At 62.9% G+C, this 21066-nt stretch overlaps 2 protein-coding genes across 2 annotated transcripts; one reads left to right on the forward strand and one right to left on the reverse strand.

Moving 5' to 3' along the window:
* Positions 1 to 5013: 5013 nt before the first annotated feature.
* SOX18 (SRY-box transcription factor 18) lies at positions 5014 to 7001 on the forward strand (the record flags this gene model as incomplete). The annotated part of the gene is made up of 2 exons (XM_003904467.3): positions 5014 to 5434; positions 5617 to 7001. Coding segments are annotated over 2 exons (1218 nt in total), but the record flags the coding sequence as incomplete, so codon positions are not given.
* Positions 7002 to 15641: 8640 nt separating this feature from the next.
* Positions 15642 to 20448, reverse strand: C16H20orf204 (chromosome 16 C20orf204 homolog). The gene is made up of 4 exons (XM_021944195.2): positions 18002 to 20448; positions 16187 to 16462; positions 15941 to 16093; positions 15642 to 15779 (listed from the first exon to the last, which is right to left on the reverse strand). The coding sequence occupies exons 1-4, from the start codon at positions 18002 to 18004 to the stop codon at positions 15642 to 15644; spliced, it is 570 nt and encodes a 189-aa protein (XP_021799887.1). The 5' UTR covers positions 18005 to 20448.
* Between the last annotated feature and the right edge of the window lie 618 nt (positions 20449 to 21066).

A 21066-nucleotide genomic window follows, 5' to 3' on the forward strand; every position in this document is an offset into this window, starting at 1 on the left:
AGCAGCTGCCCCAGAACAAATGGACATCGGGATAGATGTTGCCAGTCCCTGAGCAAGAAGGGGTGGATGAGCCCCCAGAACACAGGCCTGCCCCCTCTAGCCCATGTGGCAGCCCCAGCTGGCTGTCACCAATGCCAGGACAAGCAACAGAAAGAAACACACAGCTTCAGGCGTCCAGCCCTGCAGTGCCCCTCCGTGGCTGGGAGACAGATGACCCCTGAGGGTGTTCTCCCTCTCCCCATTTCCCAACTTGGCAGGGGAGGAGGAGGCTGGGCCAGCCCAGGACAGGGCAGTCAGAGTGGACACTGCCCTCCAGGGACCCTGGGGACCGGAGTGTGCTAACACATGCCCCACAGTGCAGGGTACACCGAGAGCCCCATTTGGGCCTCTACAGAGCCACAAAGGGACCGGGGCTCACATAAGCACAGGACGAGGTCACCCACAGACCCAAGCCCAAGCCACCAAGGTCTGAATAAAGGCAGCCATACAAGCATGGAGGTGGAGACAAGGGTGGGGCCAGTAGAACTTGGGCAGGAGCTCCCAGCCAGTGGGGGCCGGGGCCGCAGGACAGAATGTCTGGCGCCTGCTCAGCCTAAGCTGGCCCCAGGCTCCCTCCTCCTGCAAGGCCAGCCTTCCTTCCTGAGCTGCAGTTTCCTGGCCCCTCCCTGCTGTTGCCTCAGAAACCCAGAGCAGCCCAGCCCACCAGCCTGCTTCCCATGGAACCCCCCCATCAACAAACAGCACTGGGAAGGCCGCACAACAGGCCGCAGCACCCAGGGACACAAGTGGCCCTGCAGCTGCCCCTAGGGCAGGATACCCCGAGGGCCACACGATGGTCCCTGCAGAGCTCAAGCAGCAGCTCTGACCCCGACTCTTGTCCAGTGCCCCTAAAAGTGGGCACAGCCCTTGATAACACCCTAGGTACATGCCCACCACAGCACAACACCCCAGAATTTGAGAACAGCTTCCACATCACCAGGGCCCCGGGAACACCTAGGAAGCCCCGCTCGCCGCAGGTGACCTAACCCTGACTGTCCGCAGCACATCTGCTGCCCGCAGCCCAGCCCCACCCTGTGCATTCAGCACTCCCACCCTCACCATCCCCCTGTGGCCCTCGACCCAGAGAAGGCCCCACCCCTCTCAGTCCTGCTGGCCCTTAGCACCCGAGTAGAAGAGACCCTGACACCACACTGGCACATCACCCCTCAGACTACAAAAGCACCTCACTTGCACTGCACACCCCAATCTGCAGGCCCCGGCACAGCCCCCCACACCCACACCCTCAGACCCTTCCCCAATCTGCACTGACACCCAGCTCTGCATGCAACTCTCGGGTCCACTGGACTGTGGCAAATCGTCAGGTGAACCCTAACCCCACACCTAACAGTTGAGAGGCGCTGCCAGGTGAGCACGTGTACCTCTCATGCCTGCTCATGCCCAGGAAAGCACAGGCACCTCCTGCCGCCCCACCTGCCCTCTCCCAGAGTTGAGGCCGGCAGCTATCGGAAGCCCAGTGACACTGTGCATACCAGGACTAAGAGCTGGAAGGCACGGAGCCAGGAGAAGCCTCTGTCCCTGGGCAAGGGCCACCTGAACCAGACCTGTCATTGGCCAAGAGGGACATGCACACAACTGTGTCCACCTGGTTCTGAGGCATCGGGCGGCCTCTGCATAGACCCTGACCCCAGCCTCACACTCTCCCTGCCCTGGCCTTTGCCATGTCTCACTAGGCCTGGAGCCGCAACTCCAGGACAAGGCCCACTAAATACAGAGCTCCCAAGGAGCCGGACCTGTCTCAGCGAGTTCCGAAGGAAGCCCACCAAGGCTGCAGACAGGAGACCAAGATGCTGCCGTCTCTCGAGGACAGTGGCTGGAAGGCGGGGGCTCCTTGTGGAAGAGGTGTTCAGCTGTGGGCAGAAGGTAGGATCTGAACTGGAGAGAGCCAAAGTTCGGGAGGCCAGAGAGCCCCCTCCACCTGAAACTGCATCCAACAGGGACCCCCACCTCCACCCTGAGGAGCAGGAGGGTCCAGGCCCCTCGGACTCGGTAATTGGTCCCAGCCTCGCTGCTCTTGCAGCCGCAGGGGCTGGGCTGGCGGGAGCCTGGGAGGTCTGTGCCCAGGCAGTGCCTGGGAGGTCCCGCCATCCCGGCCCGGAGCCGTGCCAAGCCAAGCCCCCACCCAGAGCCACCGAGGGGGACTACCCAGCGTCCTTTGCAGGCCTCACTTGGAGGCCGGGGTTCCTGTCCAGGCTGAGGGAGAGGGGCAGGTGGTAGGCAGGAGAGTGTCCACTCAGTGCCCAGGCCAGTCCCACCCTTGTAGAGAAAGCTTGCCCCCAAACTCTGCCTTTCTGACTGGGGTTTGGGGGCTACAGATAGGCTCCCTCCCAAGGGTGGGCTGTAGCCCACCTGGTCCAGGAGAGACTGAGGTGGGGTTCCAGAGGCAGACGAATGCCCCTAGACTCATGAACTGCCTGCCCTCCTTTGGAGAAAGCTGGGGCCCAAGCTCAGTGGCCAGAGAAGCCTTGGGGACCCTCCAACCTTCACGGAGCAGGACCCCTGGTCCTGGACCTATTATGGGTCTTCATCTCTTCCTGGGAGAGTCCAGCTTGCCTGGCTCCCAAGGCCCTGGGCAGCCTCCAGCACTAGAGTCCCACTCACCCCACACCCAGGCAGACAGACAGACACACATCGGATGCCCCTCCCTCAGCACAGCTGGCCACACCCACACCATCCCCTGTACAGCCCTGGAGAGTCCCCCCAGCCCTGCGACTCCAGATCACGCCACCCTGACTGTGGTCTCTACCCCCACTTTGTCCCATCCGGACACTGGGCCGGGGCTGCCGCCTCCTCCCTGCCATGCGGAGGGAAAGGAGCACCCCAGGAGGCTCCCCACCCAGCCCTGGCTCACAGGACATGACGGCCGGACACCTGAGTCCCACAGCCCAGCCAAGAGGGTGGGTCACTGGCTGGCGCCAGGCAAGGCGGCTGCTGGTGGGTGTTGTAGGGGATGAGGCGGCGATGAGGTCATGCCGGACACTGCCTGCCACTATGTTTAGAGCAGCTCCAGTGACTCTGGGCTCTCAGGGGCGGCAGAGGACCAAGCAGAGCCCCCAGGGAACTGCAAATCTCTCCCAACATGTGAGGGCTGCTGCAGAGGACCCTGAGGACCTCTTTCCCAGGCCCCAGTGACCAGCCACTGCCCAGGCTGAGCCAGGCCCTGGTGACCCCAGACTCCATCCCTAAGGTTGTGAGTAGACGAAGCTTCTGCCAAGTGGCAGCCCTTTGGGGGTCTTCACACAGCTCCCCACCCCCCTGCACCTTCCTGCCAGCTGCCCAGGAGGCCCACCCACACAGACTTGGGCAAGGGTCCAGCCACCCACACTGAGATTGAAGGGGAACTAGCACCACCCGGCAGAGGCCTGTAAGCCCATCCATCCCTGTGGCCACAACTCTGCCTGCCTCCCCAGAAAAGCCAGAGGCCACACCTCCCGGTGCCCCAAGGGCCCCCCATTAGCCAGCACTGGTTCAGTGTCTGTGAACGAGGTGCTAGGCCCGTGGGGCAAACTGGAGTGAGGGGAGACCTGGAGGCCAGACTGGGAGATCCAGCCCCACCTGCTGGGACGATGGGCGTCGAGACAGACTGTGATGTGGGGCTTTGGGGAGGGCTGGACACTGACCGAAACAGCCCTCGGTGGGGGTGCCCCTGTGGGGGGTGCTGGCCTCAGGGCAGGAGCGCCCCTGGGAACAGTTCAGGAACAGCCTCTGAGGAGCATTGCAAGGCCCACATAGGGCCCCCCCATTCACGTCACAGGCTGGATGTGGCCTAGCGAGGCTGGCAGGGACAGAGACCCAAGAGCTGCTGGCCACACAGGCTCAAGGCCACCAAGATCTGTGGCCTCTACCCAGGGGGCTCCCAGCACGGGGGTGGGTGGGGGGCAGTTGCGGAGCCTCCAGGCTATGAGGAGATGTGCTGTGAGGTGGGGGGATTCTGACCCTGCCTGGAGGGCTGCTGGGGACACCTGACACTCCTCCAGCAGAACCACGTGTGGCAGTGGGAGGGGAGGACCTCCAGAGGGAGACCCTCAGCTCTGGAGGCCAGATCCCCTCCTGATGGGGTGGGAAGGGGACAGTGAAAATTCAGGAAGCTGGACGCTCCTCTGGAACCCGGCCCTCCCCAGGTCAGAGGGTCCAGGGAGGGGCCAGCGGGAAGGACCCAGGTCGGCCCTGCCTCTTGCTGCAGCGGTGGCCTGGGCTGGGCAGGGGAGCCGGACAGCCCCTGCGGGTCCCAGCCCCCTCCGCAAGGGCCCTGAGGTGGGCAGGGAGGAGGCCACAGCCTCTGCATCCCTGCTCCCCCTTCTCTTTGTGGGCTCTGTCCAGGGCCTCTGCTCTCTCCCTCCCTGTGTCAGCTTTGCCTTGTGGCAGCGTTGGTTTGGGCGTGAGGACAGAAACACGAAGACCACCTTGTCCCATAAAAGCATTCAAAGGCCCTGGTGCTGACAGGAACGTGGTGCATGGGCGCCCTTGGGTAGTCAGAGCGCCTCCCCAAAGCCGGGGGCTTTTCTGAGGGCGCTGCGCTCCAGGAAGGACTTACCGGCTGTTGGGAAGGCAGCCTCGCAAGAACTTGGTGTGCAAAAGGGCCCTCTCCTCCCCATGGAGCCTCCCAGGGGGGTGCGGGGAACGGCAACGAGCGGGACACTGCCGCCCTCCCCGTTACTGCCCGGGGGTCCGACTCCGTGGGTGGGTGGCAGCTCGCCTCTGAAAGTCTGGCAGCACCGGCCCACATCGGCAGCCCTTTCCTTCCCACCCGGGGGTCTCTCCTTCTGAGGGGGGGGGGGGGGGGGGGGGGGGCTGTGCGCGGGGGAGGCCTCCGCGAAATCCCGCCCGGCCAGAGAAGAAAGGGAGCCCCCGGGGAGGGGGCGGCCCCGACCCGCCCCGGCCCGCCCGCCCCGCCGCCGATTGGCCCCCGAGCCGCTATATCTGGGCGCCCGCCCGGCCCGAGGCCACCGCCGTCCCCACCGCCGTCCGCCCTCCCGGCCTGGCCCGCCCTCGCGCCCGGCTCCGCAGTGCCCGCCGCCCGCCCGCCCGCCGCGCTCCCGCGCTCCGTTCCGCCCAGGCCGCGCCCAGCTGGAATGCAGAGATCGCCGCCCGGCTACGGCGCACAGGACTGACCCGCGCGGCCTCGCCGCCGCCGCCGCCGCCCTCGCCGCGCCCGCCGCGCCCGCCTCGCCGCCCAGCCCGCAGCGCAGTCCGCCGCGCAGCCCCGAGCCGGGGCGCTATGGCCTCAGCCCGGCCGGCCGCGGGGAACGCCAGGCGGCAGACGAGTCGCGCATCCGGCGGCCCATGAACGCCTTCATGGTGTGGGCGAAGGACGAGCGCAAGCGGCTGGCTCAGCAGAACCCGGACCTGCACAACGCGGTGCTCAGCAAGATGCTGGGTGAGCGGCGGGAGGGGGAGCGGGCGGGGGGGCTCGGGCCGGAGCGGGCGGGGGGCGCGGGGGTCCCGGGTCGCGGTGTACGGGGGGCTGCGCCGAACCCTCGCGGGGCGTCCCAGGCGCACGGAGGGCTCGGCGCCCACCCGCCCGACGGCGTTCCACTCACTGGCGCCCGCGGCCCGCAGGCAAAGCGTGGAAGGAGCTGAACGCAGCGGAGAAGCGGCCCTTCGTGGAGGAAGCCGAACGGCTGCGCGTGCAGCACCTGCGCGACCACCCCAACTACAAGTACCGGCCGCGCCGCAAGAAGCAGGCGCGCAAGGCCCGGCGGCTGGAGCCCGGCCTCCTGCTCCCCGGATTAGCGCCCCCGCAGCCACCGCCCGAGCCTTTCCCCGCGGCGCCTGGCTCGGCTCGCGCCTTCCGCGAGCTGCCCCCGCTGGGCGCCGAGTTCGACGGCCTGGGGCTGCCGACGCCCGAGCGCTCGCCTCTGGACGGCCTGGAGCCCGGCGAGGCTGCCTTCTTCCCACCGCCCGCGGCGCCCGAGGACTGCGCGCTGCGAGCCTTCCGCGCGCCCTACGCGCCCACCGAGTTGTCCCGGGACCCCGGCGGTTGCTACGGGGCTCCCCTGGCGGAGGCGCTCAGGACCGCGCCCCCGGTGGCGCCGCTCGCTGGCCTGTACTACGGCACGCTGGGCACGCCCGGCCCGTACCCCGGCCCGCTGTCGCCGCCGCCCGAGGCCCCGCCGCTGGAGAGCGCCGAGCCGCTGGGGCCCGCCGCCGATCTCTGGGCCGACGTGGACCTCACCGAGTTCGACCAGTACCTCAACTGCAGCCGGACTCGGCCCGACGCCCCCGGGCTCCCGTACCACGTGGCGCTGGCCAAACTGGGCCCGCGCGCCATGTCCTGCCCCGAGGAGAGCAGCCTGATCTCCGCGCTGTCGGACGCCAGCAGCGCGGTCTATTACAGCGCGTGCATCTCCGGCTAGGCCGCCGGCGCCGCCCGGGTCCCTGCAGCGCTTCCTCCCGCAGCCCCCGCGACCCATCCGAGCGCGTCGCTGCCCGCTCTACCCTCTCGCACGCGTGTATGTTTGGCTCCATGTCACAGCCCCCTAGGAGCCAGTGATGCTCGGCCCTTGTGCCCGTTCCGCCTCCCAGGCCACCCTTCCTGGGCTTCTGGGCCACCTGCCCTCGGGAGGGCCCCTGCGAGGGTGCCTGGAGTTCCCACGTGTCCTGGGGCCTTTCCAGGAAGCCGGAGCCTAGGACCTGTTGGCAGAGTTGCCAGGGTTACGTTTTTGAGGCACCTGTTCCTTTTCTTGCAGTGTATTTTCTACAACCAGATTGTATTAATATTTTTTACTTTGCCCTTTTAAAAAATTATACCTAATACAATATATTTAATTTTTACTTAAACTCTTAAACTTTTCCTCCAACAAGTGTCAGTGATCAGAGCCGTCACTGCGGCAAAGGCTTTTGAAATGTGAGGACTACAGATGTTTGCTTGCTGTAAAGGAGGAGCCTGGGGCTGGGTCCCCCGGTGGAGAGGCCACAATAAAGCCTCGGGCCTTTCCTCTGCACACTGACATCTGTGGTGTTTGCAGGGAGGGAAGAGCAGTTCCCCAAATAGCCCTGGACGCCCCTTCCCTCCTAATCGCCCCCAGGGAGCCTGACTCCTAGCTTGAACCCCATAGCACTCCTCCCTCCTTCTGTGACACAGCCCAGACAGCATGGGTAGCAGGCATGGGGTCCACACTCCCCCCAACCCTCCACTGCCCTCCTGTCCCACCCTGATGTTAACTCAAGCCTATCAGACATTGGACTACCAGCAATCCCCTCACATCCGTGGCAGGGTTTCATTGCCCTTGCCTCTGCCTTAAAACTTCCATGCCCAAGGGCTGCCCAGTACGGCACCCTTCCTGAGGGAGGCTGGCAGGTTGGCAGCCCACGTGCAGACACAGATTCCAGGGGTCTCTGTCAGCTGTTCTCACTTACCCCAGGGAGGGCAGCACCCTGCTACACCCACAGCACCCCCCACCCGGGTGACCTGTCCAGCTCTGCCCAGAGACAAGGTCAATGACCAAGGCAGGAGAGCCTAGGTTTCACGTCCCAAGACCCCCCAACTCTGGAGCGTATCACACTAGCCCCAGGAGGACTGGACACCCTTTTTTTTTTTTTTTCCTGAGACGGAGTCTTGCTCTGTGGCCCAGGCTGGAGTGCAGTGGCGCAATCTCGGCTCACTGCAAGCTCCGCCTCCTGGGTTCACTCCATTCTCCTGCCTCAGACTCCCAAGTATCTGGGACTACAGGCACCCACCACCACGCCTGGCTAATTTTTTGTATTTTAGTAGAGACAGGGTTTCACTGTTAGCCAGGATGGTCTTGATCTCCTGACCTCATGATCCGCCCGCCTTGGTCTCCCAAAGTGCTGGGATTACAGGCGTGAGCCACCACGCCCAGCCTGGACACCCTCTTTCCGTGCTGACCTCTTGGTCCTCTTGACCTCGAGCCCACGTGTTCAGGGAAGATTGGGGCAATCACCCCCAGAAGTGAACACCCAGACACACTCCCTAGGGCCTGGCAAGTATAAGCCAAGAGGAGGGGCGTATCCTGCCCCAGCACCCCCTCTGCATAGGGGGGCAGTCGGTGGGGAGAGCGAAACTTGACCGCCCTGGTGTGGAAAAAGCCGCTCACGGCTCAGCCTCCCAGGTACAGGGGGCGTGCACGCCTCTGAGTGTGTCTTGTGGTTCTGTGTGTGCGTGAATGAGACTCCCAGTGTGGCCCTTCATGCACGGGACAGCGTGTGGGTGGCACGTGGATATGCAGCCTGGGGTGGGATGGACCTGTGCCTGCTGCCTGAGTGTGTGTGGAGGGGGTGAAATGGGGCTATTTTACAGCTACCCTTCCCTGGAGCAGGGCATGTCACCTCTGTATTAATCAGCATGAGTGCCACCCCTCAGATGGGCCCCCAGTAGGGGCTGCACCTGGGGCCCCTTCCCCACCACATTGGCAGCAGAGCACACAGAACTCAAAGACAAAGGGACAGAGACATGCAGAGGGGACAGAAACAGACAAGGAGAAACAGATGCTGAAGAGGGCAGGAGACAGGCTCGGAGGTAGAGAGCGATGCACCAGGCAGGCACAGGCACAGACACGCCCACAGGACACTGAGGTCACTGCCCATGTCTTCCAAGCACTGCCTGCCAGTACACAGCAGGGAAGCAGAGAAGGTGAGACCCAAAGGGACACAAGCCACATCTGTCTTTCGGTGGGGAGGGGGGGGTCTCTGAGGCACCAACGTGGACTCTTCATGGGCTCACACCATGAGATAAATGCTCACACTGGTGAGTGCAAGCCACACCCAGCTCTCATGGCCACCAACTCCTGCTCTGGCCCACTCCCTGGAGTCCTGGGTCAGCAGGCCCAAGATGCACCCCCTTCCATGGGGATCTCAGCCAGAGGGTGACCCAATAGCCAGAGTCTACAAGTGGCTGAACAAGGCACGAGACCACCTGCCCCTCCCCCAACCCCCAACCAGGGCAGGAGAGAGACCACAGACCCAGCCTGTCCTGCTGAATTCATTCATGTGAACAGCCCCCGCCCTTGGCCTCCAGTGACTCCCTGTTAGGGCTGGGCATCTCCCCAGTAACACCCACGGACACAGACAGACAGCCTGGGGGAGGCCAGAGTGGCAGTCTCACGGCCAGCACGCACCCCCTATTCTGGACTCCTCACCCCCATCGCACCCCCTTCTAGACCAATGGGGTGGAGAGCTTGGAAGACACCTTGGGTGGCAACACAGCCTCATGGTCTGTGTGAGGAAGGGACAGAGTGGGTGCCTGTGAGAAGCCCCTCCTCCAAGTGCCAGGGTGGGGGGCTAGTGGGGGGCTCCAGCTGAAGCAAGTCCCAGCCCAGAGGCTGGAAATGCCCAGGAGAGGGATCAGAAGGGGACATGAAAGAGGTTTCCACTGAGGGCACCTGGTTCCAATTGCGGCCCTCAGCAGCGGTGGGTGGGGTCTCCTTACACGGCCTCTTCCAGGGCCCGGCCCAGGGATCTCCCCTCTACCCGCCAAAGGCTGAACAGCCCTGCTAGGCAGGACCACAGCCCCAGGGCCTGGGTGCTCCAGCTCTGGCACCAGCTGCACACCCCTCCCACGTCTGGCCCTGTCTGCCTTCTTCCCTGAGGCTCCGAGGGAGGTCTCCACCCTCCTCCTGCTGAGTCAGGCCTCAGCTCCTGGTGAGAAGCTCTAGCAGCCCTGCCTGGCGCTGACCACAGCTCCCCTCCCGTCTCCCATGCCCAGGATCCAGTTTGTCCCAGGAGTGAGCTGAGTGAGGTGTTGAACTCTCCCCAGCAGGCAGCCCAGGGGCAGAGTCAGAGAAAATGGGGGCTGGAAGCGGGTATGGTGCACCTCTGTCCCCAGCAGATACAGTCATCACTTTGCACACCCTTGGGAACACCAACACAGACACACACACCCAGCCACACACCAGACGAAGAGCAGACTTGACCCCAGCAAGGTCCTGCTGGGGCAGGCAAGAAAGGCACATGTGGGGACCCGAGCCTCCCACCACTCAGCCCCCACCACTCAGCAGGAAAAGCACCCCAGAAAACTAAACCGCTCCACTTACATTCTACAAAGTCTACATAAAATTTAAGTCTGCAATGGAGTGGTTTTGTTGTAGTCACAAGGCTGGAAACCATCTCCACTGTATTATTTTAGCTTGTTGCTTTGCTGTAGGGACTCCTATGTTTCCCAGGCTGGTCTTGAACACCTGGCTTCCCAAAGTGCTGGAGTTATAGACATGATCTACCACACCTGGCCTTTATTTATTTTTAAGAGACGGGGTCTTGCTATGTTGCCCAGGCTGCTGGAGTGCAGAGGCTATTCACAGAAACGGTCTTAGAACCTGCAGCCTTGAAAAGTGATCCTCCCTACCTCGCTGGAAGTGCAGGTGTGCACCCCCACGCCCAGCTTTAATTTTAGAGCTTTTCATCACCCTCAAGAGAAACCCATTACTCCCTAGTCTTTCCTGCCCCCTGCCCCGATAAACACTAAACTGCTTTTGGTCTCTGTGGATTTGCAGTGTCTGGCCTGGACATTTCTTATAAGTGGGATAACATGTGGCCTTTCGTGTCTGGCTTGGTTCACCCTGCACACTTCCGAGGTTCACCCATGCTGTGGCCTGCCAGCGTTCCAATCCTTTTGTGGCTGAGTATCCTCCTCTCCTTGTATGAATATACCACATTTTGTTTATTCGGCAACTGATGGACACTGATGGTTTTTACTTTTCGGCTATCATGAATAATGATAATGTTATTGATAATGAATAATGTTGCTATGAACATTTGTGTGCGATGTTTGGTGTAGATGTGTTTTTATTAAAATTGCAAAAATGTGTATCTCTAATAACAAAGTCTGAACAATAGGTTAAGTACCTGGAACCCATGTACTGGAACAGCTGCCCCGGAAAGGGGGGTCCAGAGCTGCAAACCTCCAATCCCAAACAGGCCCCTCAAAACTAAGGCCCTACAGGGACTGGCTCACCCTCCATCCGGCCCACCCACCACTTCTGCCCCAAGCCAGGGCGGGAGCCTGAAGAGCCGGCTCCAGTGCTGCAGAAGGAGCAGGGTCTCCCGGAGCACCTAGGTTCATTCGTCTTTTTTGTCTTTTTTTTTTTTTTTTTTGAGACGGAGTCTCGCTCTGTCACCCAGGCTGGGGTGCAGTGGTGCAATCCCGGCTCACTGAAATCTCCGCCTCCCGGGTTCAAGCGATTCTTCCGCCTCAGCCTCCCGAGGAGCTAGGACTACAGGCACCCGCCACCCCGCCCGGCTAATTTTTGTATTATTAAGTAGAGACGGGCGTTTCACCATGTTGGCCAGGCTGGTCTCGAACTCCTGACCTCGTGATCCGCCCGCCTTGGCCTCCCAAAGTGCTGGGATTACAGGCGGGAGCCATCGCGCCGGCCAAGTTCATTCTTACTGAGACTCCTCTGGCCTGCTCCTGCTCCCCGCAACCTCTGTTCCCCGGGACCCCACCCCATCTCCCCGACCCTGCTCCCTCTCCCACGACCCCCGCCCCGTCTACTGCGACCGCGCCCCGTCCCCCGCGACCCCTGTCCCGTGTCCCACGACCCCGTCCCATCCCCCATGACCCGTCCCAACCCCCACTACCCCGCCCCATCTCCCACGACCCCTGTCCCGTCCCCCACGCCCCCGCCCGCCAGCGCGAGAAAACAGGAAGCCGCGCGCGGCGGCGGCGCTGGAAGTGCAGGAAACGGCGGCGGGCGCGGCGCTTATCTCGGGCCGCAGCCCGGACCCCTGGCCTCAAGCCGGGCAGGGGGCGCCAAGGACAGGGCCTGCTCACCTGGTGGGGAGCCCTGGCCGCCTCTGCCCCTGACCGCGGCTGTCACAATCCGGCCAGGCCAGGCGGGGAGGCTGCGAGGACGCCCGTGTCGGGACCTCCCGACGGGAGCGAGGCCGGAAGGCGACCCGGGAACCCGCGTCCAGCCCCGGGGCTGCCCACCTCCCCAGCGCACGCGGCCCTGCCCTGCCCCCAGAGGCCTGACCTCCTCATTTCCCCCAAAACAAGGACTCACTTCCCCCGGCAGGTGCGACCTCCCGCTGGCTCTTCCGGATTTTAATGGGGAGGGGGAAGAGCGGGGAGGAGCCATGGTTGTTTCTGTGTTTACAAAGCTGGGTCTTTTCCTGGGGAGGGGGCAGGATGGCGGCTGTCGCTGGGCCTCCCCTAGGGTCCTGAAGGCACGGGCAGAGACAATGGGCCCCAGCACCTGGCTTCCCCCCACCAGTGAGTGTGTGTTTCCTGGAGCTGGGGGGAACTTGTTTCCGAGTCAGCCACCGCTGGAGCAGGGGGGGCCTCCCTGCACACCTGCAGGGCTCAGAGCCCACACAAGGCCGGGCACCTCCCAGGTCTGGGCGCAGCTGTTTCCTCTGAGGACCACTCACACGCCTCCCCAGCCGTCTCCAGCTGCGGCGTGGTGGTCTGTCCTGTCCGCTCACAGGGCCTGGGTATGGCAGGTACTGAGACAACATCCATCTTTCCCACCACCTCCCTCGGGTCAGCTTCAGCAGAACTCCCAGGCTGGGGTGGGGGCCAGCGGTGGTGGTGGGGGAAGGTGCTTTGGGAGATCATGAGAGGCTGCATCCCCCACCGCTGAAGAAGTGGAGGTGGGGTGGGGAGAGAGAGGAGCTTGGGGGCAGGGGTGGGGAACACACAAGAGGAAAAGTCAGGATTAACTTTTGGTTTTGCAAATCCAGAGACTAGCCAGTTGCCCGAGTTCCAGATGTTCTTTCAAAGGCGCCCAGTCTGGGGAGGCCTCGGGACCCAGGCCCCCTTCAAAGCCTGCCTGGCCCCCTCTTCCCAGCGCTGCACATGGAGGGGTCTGACTCCTGAGCTGTGGGAAGTTGCACAACCCCAGCCAGTGCCCTGCAGGCCCCATCTGTTACCCTGGCACAGCCCCCACCTCCCTGAAGCAGCCAAGCCCTGAGAAGGCATGAGGGTGGGACAGGACAGTACTGTGTGCAGCTCCAACCCAGAAACAGTATTTTACAAAGAACCAGGCTCAGGCCACCTGCCCTGGGCCTCTGCAGGGAAGGCACCACCAGTCGGTCTATGGACATACAGGGCCAGTCCATGGGATCTGCCCTCAGTGGTTCCATGGCCAATGGCTCTGTCCCTATCGGCCGTGGGGCCAGTGAGTCTCTTTCCATCTCTGGGTTGATTCTGGTCAGTTCCAGCCAACAAACATTTGTTGAGCAGCTCATGTGCCAGCCTGGGCCAGGTGCTGGTGTACCACGCCTGTATCCTCAGGGAGCTACAGGGGGGCTACGGTCCCAGCACTGAACCCAAAGAGGACCTGAGCCTCTCAGGTCTGAGCCGGCACCGCGGCTTCTCTCCTAGTCTCTGTGGCTCTCGGTAGCTCTGGGCCTCTTCCTGTAGCTCCACACATGCCCCTACACCTAGTCTGGTTGGGCTGTCGCCACCCTGGACAAGTGAACCTTGTCCCAGAAGCCCAAAGCCCACCTGGCTCCCATTCTGCATGAGGGGAGGAGCCATGGGCCAGGACACAGGGCTTCTCACCCATCCATGTGGTTGTGGTCCAGGACTAGGCACGGACATGTGTCCCCAAAACCCTGAGGCCTCTGTTCCTCCTCCTGCCCCCAAGAGGCTGTGGTTTGTTTGAACCTTTCTCAGTCAGGGTAGAGGGAGCTGTTTCTGTTGCCCACCCACATCCCCAGCCTCTGATTGCTCTGAACAGCGGAACGGGAGCACTGTGGGTGGGCAGGAGCCATGGAGCAGCCCAGGAGGTCATGCATGGACAGGAGAGGAGTGCCCTCCCCATGGCCCAGGGGTTGGGGCAGGTCTAAGCGCAAGAAGTCAGCTGCCCCTGGGGCAGTGTGACAGTGGGAGCCTTCATGGAGGGCCTATCCCCATCCTGTCCCTGAGCCCAGCCCAGAACCCTGGATTCTTTTCTTTCTCCGGGCCCCAAATCAGCTGCCTCCCAGCCACGCTCTGCTGTCCATACCTTATGCTCCACACCCCAGCATAAGTCGCCCACAGTTCCCTAGCTCCCTCAGGGACCTCAAACAGACCCACTCCCCCTTTAGTGCTTCCCATGTTCAGGTTCCCCAAAGACCCACCCACGTACTCCAGCCAGGACCCTGGGCAGCCTGGACCTCTCTTCACCCTTTCATCCTCACCAGCCCTCCACACAAGCCGCGGGGATCTTTCTAGATTCCCAATTCTAACATCCCTCTTTCACCAGAGACCTTCCACTGCCTAGGGATAAGTCCGGGTGCCTCCCTCAAGTGCTTTGGCTCCAGCTGGGGCTCCTGCACCCTGCCTCTCCCCTTCATCCCTCCCACACTTGCCCACGCTGGCCCCCATGGAGCAGGCAATGCAGAACTAGGCCTGGGAACGCTTGCTGGGTGCTTGTGCTCAGAGCATGGCCAGGGACTCTGTCAGAAGTGCTAACTCTGCAGGTGAGTCCAAGATTCTGAAGTCCAGGAAGCTTGGTCCCCAGCCTCCAGGCAGGGGACGTATGGCAGAGCCCATGCCCTGGGCCTGGGTCTGAGGCCAGCTCTTACACTGCTGGCTGTGATTTGGGGCAAGTCTCACAGCCTCCTCGTGCTTCAGTTTCCCCATCTATAAAACAGACAGTAGCTCTTGTTGTACAGACTAAATACATTAACACAGAGTGTGGAGTTGGGTCAGGGTTAGCTTGGGAGGTTACTTCTTTCTTCTGCTGCTGCCCCTGATCCCAAAGAATGCCAGAGGCACAGCCTGCTCGCTGCCTCTCAGGGAAGGGGAGGGAACAGGTGTCAGGGACTTTACCTCCCGTGCTCCTCCATGGGCCGAGATCAGGGAGGGGGTGACAGACTCCCAGACCCGTGCATCAGACGAGGGAACCAGGGGTCAGTCCCCCAGCAAATGCAGGGTGCCAGGGGCCAGAAAGCAGGCCCCAGCCTGGCCAGTCCTGCAGAGGAGGCTGGGCAGTCTCTGAGCCCAGGCCGTGGCCACCCCTCCTGAGGCAGCAGGAAATAGCCTGGCCAAGCTCACAGCCAGGGCCCGCAGCTCCCGCTTCCCTTCGGGCCCGTTTCCTTTATCCGGTTGTTTTGCTCCGAATCCACCAAGTCCAGCCTTCCCCTCCCCTCAATTTCCACCCCCGGCCCCGGTCCAAAGTGGAGCAGGATGGATACGTGACGTTTTAGGGGCCCCAGGAGTCCCCCGCTCTCCCCTCCGCCCAGCCGGGAGCAGCTGACCGAGCCGGAGCGCGCCCAGCGTCCCGCGCCCGCCCTCTGCCGCCCGAGGCTGGGAGCGGCGGCTCCGCCCCGTCCAGGTGCCACAGGAGGTGCCGGTCCCCGCATTCCCCCTCCACCGCCCCCCCGCCATCGAAGCGCAGGTCCCGGGGCGGTCCCAGGCCCACAGAGAGGCAGGCGAAGGGAGTGCCGGACCCGCAGCGCCAGCTCCGTTTATTGAGGCCTTCGGCGCGTGGAGGGCGGGCCTCCTCCGAGACCCAGCGGCGGCCGGGCGCGCCCCCTTCTCCAAGTCCTGGGCCCTGCGGGGAGCGCGGGCTGCGTCGAGCGAGGGGCCGAGGTCACCAACAAGTCGACAAAACGAGGCGCGTCTCCAGGCTCTGCCGCGGCCCCGCTGGTTCTCCTCCCCGCGCAGGGCGCCGGAGGCAGAGCCAGGCCGGGCCGCGCTAGGAGCCCCTGGAGGCCGGGACGTGCAGCGCGAAGAGCTTCTCCCAGCAGGTGGCGACGGCGTCCAGGGCGCGCAGCAGGAGCTGCCTTCGGCCGCCGCGACGCCGGGCAGGGCGCACCTCGGGCCGCCGGCTCCGCTGTCGGGGACAGGGCGGTCAGCGAATGCGCACGGCCCCCGCGCCCAGCCCGGCCCCCGCGCCCAGCCCGGCCTCAGCCTAGGGCCGTGGAGCCCCGGGACGCGCGGCGGCCCTGTGGGGTTAGGGGAGGTCTGGCCCCGGCTGCACTCAGGGACGCACACCTGGGGCAGCGTCCTGCAGTGGCGCCGCATCACCGCCTCGGTGCGCACAGCCACGGTCCACGCAGCTCTCTCCAGGGCACCGCGGCGGCTCCCGGCCACCGCCCCGCGCAGGGTCCGACCCAGGGATGAGATGGACAGGAGGATACTGTGCTCCTGGGGAGGGAAGGGAGGAAGGCGGGGTGGGGGTGGGGGGAGACAGAGAGAGGAGCAGACCGGCGAACTTGGGTAGGGGCGCCTCCTCCATACCTTCTGGGCGCCACAGGAGGCCCGAGGCCGTCCCCGCCGTCCCGAGCTCCCGGCTCTAGTCAGGTTTTTCTGTATGAAATGAAAGTGTCTGGAGCCTGGCCTGGTCTCTTCGGCCCCCGCCCCGCCCCACTTCACGGCAGCCTGCAGATCCTCGAAGATGATGGCGCGATAGTGGCGAAGCACGTCGGGGACGCTGCAGGCCGGGGAATGGGCGCGGCTTGGCGCGGTCCCCAGCAGCGCCAACAGGAGCGCCCAGAGTGCAGGCTTGGGGGATACCTGGAGGAGACAGCAGGTTGGGGTTAGGCCTGGGGGCGGGGGTTCCCAGCACAGGGAGCAGCCAGCCCGCCTGCACTGTGTCTCCGTAGAAGCCCCACCCCACGGGATCTCTGAGCCTTATGAAACGGACATGTCACCAACCAAGAAAGGCTGTAGGCACAGGCCTGGCGGGATAAATCAGGAGAGACAACAGATAAGTCTGCAAACCAGACAGCTCTATGCGCCCTGCAAAGATGTGCAAGGGGTGAGTGATGTGGGTTGGGAGGCCATGTCACTGAGCCCTGAAGAGCCCAGCAGGAGACTGAGGGGGCAGGGCCAGAGGCAGGAGAGCCTGGCTCTGTGGTCCATGTAGGAGGTCCATGTAGGCCCACCTGGCCCTGCACAGCTCGAGTGGGGCTGGTCTGCAGGCTTTTGGGGGCACAGTAGAAAGTTGCTGTCCCACCCATGGCCACGCCCATTCAACTCCACACCTCCCACACTGGAGCCCTCTGGGTTAGCTCACAGAGACATGGGGACTGGGGAACTCCTTGTACCTCCGACCCAACTGGGGCAGGGGCTCAGAGCTCCAAGCCGCACTCTATTGGAAGGGGAAAGCTGGGGGGAATCCCAGAAGCCACAGAGGAAGAAGCAGCCACCACATCCAGCCCCAACCAACAGTTGCAAAAGCCTCCTCTGCCTGTACCAGCCGCCACACGCCATCGCTCCAGGCAGCCTATGCCACAGGCCTCCGCCGACCCAAAGTGGAGGGCCTGCTCCCACAGGGAAAAAGCCCAAACATCAAGGAGACAGCTGATGGCCCCCAGGTTCCCAGCCATTCAAAAGGGGCCAGCTCCAAACCTTCCCCGGGGCCCCCGCATGGAGTCAGACAGCAGATCTAGGGCTGGAAAATTAATCATGCGAACCCGACCGAGATAACAGGACTCGACTCGGCTTCCCAGCCCTGGCAGGGGAGCCTGACCAAGCAGCACCCCAACCCTCGCCTAGAGCTGGGGGCCTGGTGGGGGTGGCAGCTCCTGCTCAGAGCACGAAGCGGCAATGGCTGGAAGAGCAGACGGCTTGCTACGGCCCCTTCTTGAACCTGGCCCCCCAACCACACACGCCACGCGGCCAACTTGGTGGGCTCAGAGTTGCCACGTCATCCCCTCTGCCTGCTCTGGGTCAGAGGTCATAGCGAAAACCAGAGCCTGACTCCTAAGCAGGCCAGCTGGAGCTGCAAGGATGTCCAGCACCTGCTGTGTCCTACCCAGGTGGGGCAGACAGGCTGCCCTGGGAGTCCCACCTGGCCTGTTAGTACCACTTCCTGGCTCAAGCCTCCCCCCAGCTTAGAACAGGGTGGCCCGGCACCCGGGAGCCCCCCTCGCCCAACTACCAGAAGCCAGGGCACATGCACCCACTGCCACCCACAGTGACACAGTGACCAGAACCAACCGGAGATTTCCCGGTGGGACTCAGGGGAACAAGCAGTGTCTCCTGAGCTGTGTGTACCCCCAGCCCCTCCACCCAAGTGAGCCCCTCCCTAGGAGGCCCACAGCTGCTCACCATGGGCCTTTCAGCGGCTTGCCCTCCCTCACTCCCGCCAGCAGGCCACACACATGATCCTGGGGTCCTCGGACGGGGTGTGCACCACCGCACCAGGTCCACCACCAGCCAACGGCTTCCCTGGACAGGCTGCCTGGAGGACTGCAGAGGGGCAGGCCAGGCGGAGGCTTTTGAAGTTGGCTCCTCCAAGCTGAGGGAGGGAGGAGAGGGAAGGAGGCCACGCAATCCCAGCCCTGCCCCCTCCTCCCCACTCCCTATCACTTCAATTAACCTGGCCCTGGAACTGAGTAGCCACCTCTCCCAGGGGATCCAGGGCTAATGTGGGTCTTGGATTAACTTGTCAGTCCCAGAGATACTGTTCTGTCAAGGAGGGGTGGGGCGCTGTGTGGGCTGGGCGGTGCAGGGCCCAGCTGGTGGGGGAGGGGAGCCAGGTGAGACTGGGGCCAACTCTGTGGCCAGCAAGTGCTGCCTCTCCCAGGGAGCTGGCTGATGGGCAGAGCTGGCAGGAGGCCCTCATGCCCGCCCCAGCTGCCGGACCTGCAGCCTGACATCCAGGGGGCCCTGCCCCAGCAGGTCCCAAGACGTGGGGCTTCCCGGGCCCCCGCTGCTGGCCCGGCCTCACTCCTCCTGGGCTGAGGGGTCTTGCTGGGGCTGTGACTCTGCCGTAAAGACACCGGGAGCTGGCGGGTCCCCATCCTTGGCTGCTGTCACTTCTGCTGCCGTCTGGGGCAGGCACTCTGGTTTGCAGCCTGACAGGCCGTGGTGAAGACACCTCAGGACAAGAGCAACCTCCGAGGCACAACTCACCTTTGTGGGCTGAAAAAATCTCCGTTGAAGACAGGTTAAGGTAGTTTCCCAGGGGGAAAAGTCAGTGATTCACACAACAGTCAAGAACAGACCACACAGGTGACAGGAGTCCCCTAGGATTGTAACACTGCATCTTTACGTTTTTGCTTTTTCTGTGTTTGGATGTGATTAAATGCTGTGACAGGCCGTGCGGGTCTGCAGCCCAGGAGCCCCAGGCTCTGGCACACAGCCTGGGGGTGCAGGAGGCCTTGCCTGCCAGCCTTGGGTAAATGCACTCTAATATCTGCAAGACAACATCGCCTAAGGAGGTGTTTCTCAGAATGTGTCCCCACCGTTAAGTGACGCACAACTGTAGCTTGGCCTCAAAGCATCTGAGAAAACCCCACACAGGCAAGAAAGAGGAGACACACATGGACAACGCAAGTGCTCTGGAACTTTCCAGGGGCCCTGCAGGAAGCCTCCCCTGAACACAGCCTCATACATTCTTTTCTGTGTGACCCCTCAATGCCCACCCAGCTGAGGTCAGAGAAGTGCTTCCTTCCTAGACCTGTTTCCACATCTATACAGGGCTGGGCTGACTTTACAAACGTCCTCGGCCTCGGTGTCCACATCTGTACAGGACCGGGCTGGTTTTACAAACTTCCTCGGCCTCGGTGTCCACATCTGTACAGGACCGGGCTGACTTTACAAACTCCAAAAAGCTGCAGCTCTCTCTTCGTCTTCAGAGTAAATGTTGAAGCCTCCCTCATGCTTCCATGTCTCCACGAAAGATCACAGGAAACTCCTCCACAAGTCTGAATGAAAACACTCAGGAAGCTCCAGCAGCTGCTCCTCAGGACGGGGCGAGAGGAAGGACTTCCAGATTTCCACGATTTGAGCTGGACCCCAGGTTGCCTGCCCAGCAGAGACCAACCAGCAGTTCCTGACCCCACACGGATGGCAGGTCCCTTGCCCTGGACTGGCCATGTCCTCGAGGTCCCCAGAACCACAGGGAAGGGGGAGCCACACCCACATTCTGGTCTACCAAGACCACCCCATGTGCAGACAGGGATCCCCCACCCCAGCCATTCTCACTCGTCAGGAGCAGGCAGACCACAAGGCCTAGCACAGGCCCCCACGTGCAGGAGGGCAGAGCTGTGGGTCAGTGACTGACCGCCACCACAGGCCCTGCCACTGGTACCACAAAACAGGTTGGGACCCTCCGGGGCTCCCCTCTCACAAGGAGCGTCCAGGGACAGCTGCTCTCCAGCAGCCTTCTTGGCCCACGTGACAGTGCCCTCCTCCTCCCCTGCAGGGCTTAACAGCTGTCCACCCACACCCTCTGGGCCAGCCACCAGCCCCAGCCAGATGTGTCCAGCCCTGGCCTACACAAGAGCCAGCTGGCTCCCAGCCGGATACACACACACGATCCCAGGCCTGACGATGTCCTTTATCCTTATGCAGCTAAGGCTGAAAAGCAGCCAACTCTCCCAGGTAATGCAACGTTCAACCTAGAGATGAGAACCATCACAGGGCTTTAAGATTAAATGAGCAAAAATAAACTCACGGCCGGGTGCGGTGGCTCACGCCTGTCATCCCAGCACTCTGGGAGGCCGAGGCAGACGGATCACCTGAGGTCAGGGGTTTGGGAGCGGGCGCCTGTAGTACCAGCTACTCGGGAGGCTGAGACAGGAGAACTGCTTGAACCCAGGAGGCAGAGGTTGCAGTGAACCGAGATCGCGCCACTGCACTCCAGCCTGGGCAACAAAGCGAGACTCTGTCTCAAAAATAAATAAATAAATAAACTCACCTCCAAAGGTAAGAACGCCTCTTACTGGTGACACTGTCACTCGGCACAAGCCTGAGGGGCCTGGGAGGCCGTATGGAGAGGCCCTGGGCAGAGCTGAGTTCTGTTTGCACTCAGACTCCAGGGAGGGCCTAGCTGTCCCCTGACCAAGACCCTTGCAGGCGGCTGCCAGGCTCCTGCGAGCACCTTGGTCCTGCAGGCAGCTCGGTCCCCACTATCTCCAGCTGTCCCCACACAGGGCTTTCGGCCAGAACATCTGCACTCCCACCACCTTCTCTACAGTCTGGGGGAACCCGGGCACCTCCACAGTGCCTCCTCTGTGAGACACTGGCTATCTGCAAGAGGCTTCTGCCCAGGCAAGGGTGATCACAGCCACGCCAGGACAGTGTGGGATAGGCCAGGACAGGCCAGACTGGGGCGGCAGAAGCAGGAGCCAGGGAAGGGCCCCAGAGAAAACCAGCAGGCTGCCTGC

Source organism: Papio anubis, chromosome 16 (assembly GCF_008728515.1).
Source record: "Papio anubis isolate 15944 chromosome 16, Panubis1.0, whole genome shotgun sequence".
NCBI lineage: Eukaryota > Metazoa > Chordata > Mammalia > Primates > Cercopithecidae > Papio > Papio anubis.

What these genes read in the sequence shown, in the direction of transcription:
- C16H20orf204 (XM_021944195.2), bottom strand. An exon ending in CCTCCTGTGGCGCCCAGAAG is followed by an intron (nt 16,094 to 16,186) that starts GTATGGAGGAGG and finishes TTCCCTCCCCAG; the next exon opens with GAGCACAGTATCCTCCTGTC. An exon ending in ACTGCAGGACGCTGCCCCAG is followed by an intron (nt 15,780 to 15,940) that starts GTGTGCGTCCCT and finishes TGTCCCCGACAG; the next exon opens with CGGAGCCGGCGGCCCGAGGT.